Source organism: Hordeum vulgare, chromosome 5H (assembly GCF_904849725.1).
Source record: "Hordeum vulgare subsp. vulgare chromosome 5H, MorexV3_pseudomolecules_assembly, whole genome shotgun sequence".
Lineage (NCBI taxonomy): Eukaryota > Viridiplantae > Streptophyta > Magnoliopsida > Poales > Poaceae > Hordeum > Hordeum vulgare.
In genome coordinates this window covers 365,263,235-365,272,060 of record NC_058522.1, presented here as the reverse complement: position 1 = coordinate 365,272,060, position 8,826 = coordinate 365,263,235, and the positions used below count along the sequence as shown (strand labels likewise).

At 47.4% G+C, this 8,826-nt stretch overlaps 1 protein-coding gene across 1 annotated transcript; it reads right to left on the bottom strand.

The window, feature by feature from the left end:
- Window positions 1-2,225: 2,225 nt before the first annotated feature.
- Window positions 2,226-5,207, bottom strand: LOC123398507 (indole-3-glycerol phosphate synthase, chloroplastic-like). The gene is made up of 10 exons (XM_045092968.1): window positions 4,987-5,207; window positions 4,668-4,892; window positions 4,358-4,534; window positions 4,196-4,270; window positions 4,063-4,107; window positions 3,718-3,882; window positions 3,424-3,502; window positions 3,239-3,318; window positions 2,792-2,860; window positions 2,226-2,612 (listed from the first exon to the last, which is right to left on the bottom strand). Exons 1-10 carry the CDS (start codon window positions 5,119-5,121, stop codon window positions 2,529-2,531), a joined length of 1,134 nt encoding a protein of 377 aa, XP_044948903.1. The 5' UTR covers window positions 5,122-5,207; the 3' UTR covers window positions 2,226-2,528.
- Window positions 5,208-8,826: the final 3,619 nt, after the last annotated feature.

The following is an 8,826-nucleotide window of genomic DNA, read 5'->3' as shown; positions in this document are numbered from 1 at the left end:
TCGCAACCATTAGGATAAACTCGGTGGCTGATCATGTGGTCAAACCTACACAAACTGCTTTTATGCAAGGTAGGAATATATTGGATTGTGTCGTCGTACTTCACGAAACCGTCCATGAGATGCACACTAAAAAGCTTAACGGAGTCATTTTTAAAATTGATTTTGAAAAGGCTTATGATAAAGTGAAGTGGTCGTTCCTCCAACAAACTCTGAGAATGAAAGGTTTTTCGGAGGAGTGGTGTGCTTTGATCCATAGTTGTGTTTCGGGAGGAAGTGTTGCCGTCAACGTCAATGATGAAATCGGACGCTTCTTCCAAACCAAAAAGGGGTTAAGACAAGGTGATCCTTTATCGCCCATATTATTTAATATTGTGGCGGATATGTTAGCGATCATGATTGAACGCGCGAAGCTAGGCGGCCAAATTGAGGGAGTAGTCCCACACCTAGTGGATGGGGGATTATCTATTCTTCAATATGCGGACGACACAATTCTTTTTATGGAACACGATCTAGATAAAGCAGTGAATCTGAAATTAATATTATCAACATTCGAGCAATTATCCAGATTGAAGATTAATTTCCATACAAGTGAATTGTTTTGTTTCGGCGAGGCCCAGGATGCAGCAGCTCAATATGCCGAGATATTCGGATGCGAGCAAGGTCAATTTCCTATTAAGTATTTGGGGATACCGATACATTATAGGAGATTGACGAATGCGGAATGGAAGCACGTCGAAGAACGTTTGCAAATAAGGCTAGCTAGCTAGAAGGGGAAGTTGTTGTCCCTAGGTGGAAGATTGGTACTCATAAATTCAGTTTTAACCAACATGGTACTGTATATGATATCTTTCTTTCAATTACCTAAAGGAGTCTTACATAGATTGGATTATTTCCGATCGAGATTCTTTTGGCAAGGGGATAACGAGAAAAAGAAGTATCGACTGACCAAGTGGAATGTCGTATGCAGTCCGAAGGACCAAGGGGGCTTAGGTATTCATGACCTTCAGGTCAAGAACTCTGCTCTCCTTGGTAAGTGGCTCTATAAGCTACTGACATCGGATGGTGTTTGGCAAACGCTCCTTAAGCGAAAATACATCGGCACAAAAGCGTTATCTTAGGTTATCTGGAAGCCTGGAGATTCACATTTTTGGGCTGGTCTCATGGCGACAAAGAAAGATTTTTATCGCTTTGAGGTTTTCAAGATTAAGGATGGGTCGGAAATAAGATTTTGGGAGGATAGATGGCTAGGAAATGCCACACTCCGAGATCAATATCCGGCCCTATATAACATTGTGCGACATAAGGGAGATACGCTGGCCATGGTCATGCAAGAGTCACCCCCTAATGTGGCATTCAGGAGAGACTTACTCGGTCCTAGACTTGCGTCTTGGAATGCCTTGCTAGAACGGTTAGCAGTAGTGCAGCTGTTACAAGGTCACGACGAGTTTCGATGGAATCTCAATACGAATGGAAAATTCTCTATGGATTCTATGTATAGGGCACTTGTCCAACCTGAAATACCAGTCGATAATAATCACAAAATATGGCAAATGAAGATACCTCTAAAGATTAAAGTCTTTGCATGGTATCTTCGCGGAGGTGTCATCCTAACGAAAGATAATCTTGCCAAGCGCAACTGGCAAGGGAGTATGAAGTGTGTTTCATGTACTCATGATGAGACAATAAAACACATTTTCTTCACCTGTAAGGTTGCATGTTCTATCTGGTCAACTATCCAAATGGATTCAAACTTATATCAACCCACATCCGTTGCTAATATCTTTGGCAATTGGCTTAACGGGATAGATAATAAGCTTAAAACCATTCTTAGGGTAGGAGCGCTCGCCGTAATATGGTCGCTCTGGCTATGTAGAAATGACAAGATTTTTTCTGATAAAAATTTCACCTGTTTGCAGGTTCTTTATCGATGCACGTGTATTCTCCGTTCGTGGTCCATCTTACAACGGATGAAATATCGAGGCCTTTTTATGGAGGCGTGTGCACGACTGGAAGCGGTGGCGAGGGATATTTTTACCCAACATGGGTGGCCGCGTGATCTACGCATAGAGCTACCTTGAGTGGCGATAGTTCTTCATTTGTAACTTGTCGCACGCTTTTTTATTCTTCTTTTGGTGACTTGTGGTTGTGTGCATCTTAGCTATGCAGAGGCGGGTGTACTTACTTTCGTTGAGTAATAAAGCCCTTTATCAAAAAAAAAATTCTTATATAAAGAAGAGAACGAATTACATTATTATGGAGCGCAAATTGCTCTTATTCATATCTACATCTGGTGCACTCCATTGGGAAGCGCATATGCACGCCTATTTATGCTTGCTACATGCTCCCTCCGTCCGAAATTATTTGTGACACAAATTGATAAAGATGGATGTATCTAAAACTGAAATACGTCTAGATACATTCATTTCTATGACAAGCATTTTCGGACGGAGGGAGTAAAAAGTAGCCATAAACACAAATCTGCTCCGAAGAACGGAAAAACCCAACACACACAATTGCAGAGCATTAATTCAACTCAAGAGCTCCTTCCCGAAAAGCCCAGCAATTGCTTGCCCAGGATCTTCTTCCTTGATCAGGGACTCTCCTACCAAAACCTGCAAACAAGAATACCACCCTCAATAAAACACATATCACTTAGGCCCATGTAAGATTATTTGTACTGGCTCTCAATGTTTCTGAAATTTGGATCCATCATAAGAGATTACTATGAAGGTTGTACTGAAATCATGTGGTGAAGTATAACTTGAAATGAAGGATAAATACGAAAACTTACTGCAGAAACGCCAGCACTATGCACATATGCAACATCATCGGGAGTGAACAGGCCAGATTCACCAACAACCTGAAAACGAAAGACTCGTAAAAATCCAGTACAAACCATCTTTAAGCATTTTATGTTGCTAGATTAAGTAGCAACTATTAATTCTGTAGGCTGTCAGCAGTTCCCAGTATGTGCATCAAAGAATCACTGCGCTACATTAAGGATTAGATGAAAACTTGATTGTGCCTATTTTACTTAATATATTTATTTCGTACAACACATAAATATATTTAGATCAGTTAAGAGGATTTTTTATATGGCTATGGTTAGTCGAAAGGACGAATGATGCTAAATCGCTGTAGCTGATGGTGGTTTCTTTAATAAAGTCCAGTTTGAAGTACTAGGGACTCCCTTCATTTGTTCAAATAAAGGAGCAATGATCAATTAAATATAGCCTACCAATATTCCTCTCTCCTTTATGATATCACCACGCTTCTCCATCAGCATCCTTGTGTTTGAAGTATCAACTACGAATGTTTCTGCAAAGGACAATAAACTTCAGCATCATCCATGAACGAACGAAAAACCAAATTTGGCCTCAGAAACTACATTTTCGAAGAAGATAATCTGATGAAAACTGGTACCTAGACTACGGTTATTGATTCCAATAAGCTCAACACCATCTATTCTCAGCACGCGGTCCAATTCTTTCTCGTCATGAACCTGAAATACCAATCACCTTTAGCACAGATTTTATCATACATTTTTTTGGGTGGAAGGGGCCTCATTATATTTATCATGGAGTTAATGACATCAATCATTCATAATATTAGTTGCAGAATGGAACAAGGAGTGGTCAATTTTTCATAGCAAACTTGAACTATTCAAACATATATATACATGGGAATACCACTTGACTCAAAACATACATAACATACCTCAATAAGAGCAGTCATTCCAAGATTTTTGCAAATTCGAAGCATGTACTTCATGTCAAGATCCGGTAGCACAGCAGCAATCAAGAGAATCGCATCGGCGCCCTTTGATCGTGCGTAGTAGATTTGCCAGATATCGATGACGAACTCCTTGCACAGAAGAGGGCACTGCATTCGCACGACCGTAATCAAGAGATCTGTAACATGCATTTTTTTTATGGGTAGATCTGTAACATGCATAGTGAAGGTAGAAGAAAAATATACTCTCCAATCTCCATCATAGACTCATAGTAGGTTTCCCCTCAAAAAAAAAAGAAAAGAAAAAAAAAAGAAAAGAAAAGTAGGTACCTGCACACCCGAATTGCGGACCGTTTCAAGGTTCTCAAAGCTCCCCTACAGAATCGACGGAGTTGCAAATATCAGAAATGAACGAAATCAATTTATTAAGTGTGTAATAATAGGTATAAAAAAAGTAACGAACCTGAAAGTGCTTCTCATCCGTGAGGATGCTAAGGCAAGCCGCTCCGTTTTTCTCGTATGCCTGCGCGATCTCAACCTGTCGCAAATTTCCATTGTTAGTCGCATGCGGTTACTGACACTGCACACGACGAAGACAGAGCTACACATTCAGAGAAAAACCCACCGGATTGAAGTTCTCCCTCAGCACGCCCCTGCTGGGCGACGCCTTCTTAACCTCGGCGATCAGGGCGGGCACGCCGTTGCGACTGTGCGCCGCCGTGAGAGCGCCGATGAAATCCCTGGCCGGCGGCGCGTGCTCGCTGGACTCCACGACACTCTTCAGAGGCTTCTTGGCCTTCCTCTGCACACAGGAACGTTTCGGAGGAATCAGCAGCGACGCCAAGAACAACGAACATGGATGCAGTCTTGAGAATTGAGATGCAGCGTGCATGCATATCAGTACATCCGCATGTAAGTACTTCGTATTTCTGTACCTGCGACACCTCCACCTCCTTGTCCCACACGATCTGCTCGAGGATGTTGCGGGGCACGGCCTTGTCGTCGCCGGAGCCCTCCGAGGGGTACCGGGGACGGCACCGGCGGCGGATGCGGATGCCCTGCGCGGCGGCGATGGAGTTGATCGTCTTGCCGCTCTCCCACTGGATCACCTCTTCCGAGTTGAACATCTCATCGTGCTCCAACGCGTACAGGATGGCCTCCTGCGACACAAGCGAATGCATAATTATTATTTTCTAAGATAAGAGGAGGAGCACGCGATCCCATTCGGAACCAGGAAACAAGAACTCGACGCACCTTGGCTGCGGCGCATCGGACGGCGCGGCGACCCCCACTGACGCTGCGGAGGACAGACGGCGAGTGGGCGGACGGAGAGGACACGGACGAGAAGGCCGCGACATGGAAGGGCGCGGCGGCCAGCAGTGACTCCATTCGGAAGACCGCGAGAGGTAAAGCAGGCTGACCGAAGGAATGGATCGTGCGTTATCTCGTGAGGTGAGGGAAGGCCTCATCCAATGGAGTAGCCATATATAGGCGGGAGCGGGAGCGGGAGCGCAGCGGCAGGGGCAGCCCGGCGCTCTGGCCGTCTGTTTGAATGGCAAGCCGTGATTGACTCAGTATCACTGTCAGCATGCGGCCGGATTACAGCATGCCATCTAAAGAGGAGAGGATTATTCTAAAAAGGAGAGGACTAAAGCACGTAGACGGAAATCTGGAAAGACATTTACTACGTATTCTTTAGCACGTGGAATGATTGCACAAAAGAACAAACTCACGTGTTTTAATAACATACCGTTTGCCAATAGTACCATATATGCACACTTTCGCGTGCAAAAAATAAAAATAAAATACCCCCTCTGTTTATGAATACTTCATCTGATCAAGCGATAACTAATTCCGAACGGAGTGTGTATAAGACATTTAGAATATTTTGATATGGACTAGATAAAGACTTAAATGAACAAACAAGCTAAACTGTGTCTACATACATCTGATTCACAAAAATTCTATTTATGGACAGAGGGAGTATATCCACCACGCATGTACCCTTGGATTCCTATTTTTACACCAGGCCACTTTTCCACCAATTATTGCAAGTGGATATATTATTTCAAATACAAATATCCGTGGATTCTTAAAGATATCGCACAATTTTTTTAAAGTGGGCAAACAGGGGAGAGATAGGGACCTGACAAAATCCTATTTATAATAATAACCATATCTCTTTATGTTTATGATCATTTTCCTTCAAAGGTTGTGACCTAGCCTCATAGTGTCCTCCTCCTCCGTCGCCTCCGTCGTGGATGATGTCGAGCATCTCCTTGTTCGGATCGTACCATGCTGGTTCCCCTGCTCCAGGCATTGTAGCGAACAACGTGCATGCACCCATCTGGACGAGCTGCGGCGAAGAATACTTGGAGAAGAACGGCGCCACATTTACGTCGATGATGTAAGGCACCTTACCGGCCGGGGTTTCGAGCTTCTTGACGGCGTAGTGCTACACTGCTACTTGTGAGCTGCGTCATGTTTCATTAGTACTCCCTCTGTAAACTAATATAAGAGTCTTTAGATAACTAAAATATTGATCTAAACGCTCTTATATTAGTTTGCAGAGGGTAGAAAACAGGGCTTTGGTCCAGGCCTGAAATCCCATTAATCCCGGTTCACACACGAACCGGGACACATGGGAGCATTGGTCCCGGTTCGTGAGGCCAGGGCGCCGGCCGGGCCTCGTGGGCCATTGATCCCGGTTTGTCTGATCCCTTTGGTCCCGGTTCCAGACACGAACCGGGACCAATGGGCCTCGCTCCTGGCCCACAATCATTGGTCCCGGTTTGCGGCTGGAACCGGGACCAAATGACGTCCTTTAGTCCCGGTTCCAGCCACAAAACGGGACCAATGGTTGGACTATATATACCCCTGCCCGCGAGCAGAGCAGTGCACTGCTCTGTTTTTTTGACCGGACGTGGAAGAGCCTTTTGGTGCTCTAGCTCACCTCCAATGCACATGAGGTGTTCGATGAAATGCCCGAGCCACACTTAAGCTTTCTCCTCTCGAAGCTCCTTGTCCAAGGTCCATTTTCCTCAAGATTTGTCTAGGTTTGGCGATCCGTCCTGTCCCGTCCCCGTCCTCACCGTCGTCGATCGCCCGCGCCCATCTCGGCACCGACACCACCGTGGTTAGCCTCTTCTTCTTATCTTCTGAGGAGACTTCTCTACCACAGGTGTGGTAAAGCGGCCTTCCCCAAGCAGCGAACTAAGAGTGCATTTTTTCATAAGCCTAACTAGTGAAAATAAAAACAAGAAACGAAAAGATTTAATTGCAAGATCTAAAGATATACCTTCAAGCACTCACCTCCCCGGCAACGGCGCCAGAAATAGCTTGATGTCTACGCACGCTTCTATTCTTGTAGACTATGTTGGGCCTCCAAGCGCAGAGGTTTGTAGGACATCAACGATTTCCCTCAAGTTGGTGACCTAAGGTTTATCGAACTCAGGGAAGTAGAGGTTGAAGATGGTCTTTGTGATAGCCCGATGCCGACGTTCCAGAAGATTCCCCTCTCTTTCCATTTTCGTCGTGTGTCTATTTTTATTTGTCGCATCATCATCGCATCATGCGCATCATCAGCATTGCATCGGCATCTCCGTTGCCGCCAGTTTTCAAAACATGCATCTGTCGTTAGTTGCCGTTTCTCTTCGCGTTCGTCGTTGTTCGTTCCGAGCCTGACCGCACACGCACGCGCCCGCGGCATCGTCAAAACCCTGTTTTAAAAGTGTGCGTAATACTTTCTCTGATTGAGGTGAAACTTGGCACGCGGTCGTGATTAGTTATAGCTAGGCTACCTGTCGAATTTCTTCGCGATCGGAGTTCGTCTGGTACCCGAACGGTCGTCCGTAGCGGCACCGTCTTCGGTCTACCGTCGGACGTTTGTCGGTGTTTTAAAATTCGTTGCCGCGCCGCCCGTTCTCCCTCTCGTCTCCGGTAAACCATCCTACACGGCCACGTACCCATTCCCGCATGCGGAATCGTCCGAATCCGACCGCACGGTTGGATCCGGAACGTGATTCCGGGTAACCTAGCCCCCCATATGTCTATATACAGACCTCCCATGCTATTTTCAGCAACCCTACCCATTTGCCTCGAAATCCGTGCCCCCGAAACCCTACCCAGCCTCCACCTGCTCTCTCTCTCTCGTCCCCCAGCCGCCGGGCCTGCCGAGCCCAGATCGGGCCCGGCCGAGCCCATCCGTCGCCGTCGCTCGCATGCGCCCCCCTGCTCCCGTCGCGACCTCCTCCTGTAGCGCGTTGCTGAACCCCCTGCCGCGCAGCCCCAAGCTCCCCGTGCCCTGCCTCCGGTCTACCTCGGCTGCCGGTGCGCCGCTGCCGCCCGCCGGAGTAGGCATGCCCCCGGTCAGGTCCATCCCCGCGTGCAGGCGACCTCTGAGCGCGCGCCCCAGCCCGTGCCTCGCCTCCTGTGTGCGTCGTCCAGTGCCGGAGCACCGTCGCTGGACGCCGCCGCCGGCAACGGGTGTCGTAGCCCCGGATCTATCCGCCGCCACCGCTCCTCGACCTCCGGGCCAGCGCCTCGTCCTGCTTCCCAAGCTCGCGTCGGCCGCCGCCAGGCGTGTCCTCGGGATGACGAGGACGACGACGCTCGTCGCGGCGCTACCAACCGCCTCGGCCCAGTCGCCCGATCCGGCCGGCCCAGGTCCCGCCTCCTCGCTCGCTCGGCCTAGGTCGGCCACCTCTTCCTGAGGCTGCCTTAGGACAGCACCGACCCAAGCCTCGCCCCAGGCCTCCTCCTCCAAGCCGCGCTGGGCCGAGCCCACTAAGGTGAGGATCTCCCCCAGCCCCTCTAAACTACGCCTAGGCGCACCTTAGTTTTTTTTGTGCCCACCAATTTGGCCCGGTTAGATTAATTAGGATTTTCAGAATTATTTTAATTCCAGGAAATTGATATATATTAAAACGCTCGTAGATTCTTAACCGTAATTCGGATCGCGATGAGTTGTATATGGTTTTCGCGTTGTTTCTCGTGTAGAACACGTTGGCGCTACTTGCATATTTGTTTGACGCCGTTTAGCATGCCGAATGCATCGTTTGGCGTGCTGTCCCAATAGGTTTAGCCGCGTATTTA

What these genes read in the sequence shown, in the direction of transcription:
- LOC123398507 (XM_045092968.1), bottom strand. Translation starts at nt 5,121, where the DNA reads ATGGAGTCACTGCTGGCCGCCGCGCCCTTCCATGTCGCGGCCTTCTCG. An exon ending in TCCGCAATTCGGGTGTGCAG is followed by an intron (nt 3,883 to 4,062) that starts GTACCTACTTTT and finishes GTGCGAATGCAG; the next exon opens with TGCCCTCTTCTGTGCAAGGA. An exon ending in GAATGACTGCTCTTATTGAG is followed by an intron (nt 3,503 to 3,717) that starts GTATGTTATGTA and finishes TTGGTATTTCAG; the next exon opens with GTTCATGACGAGAAAGAATT.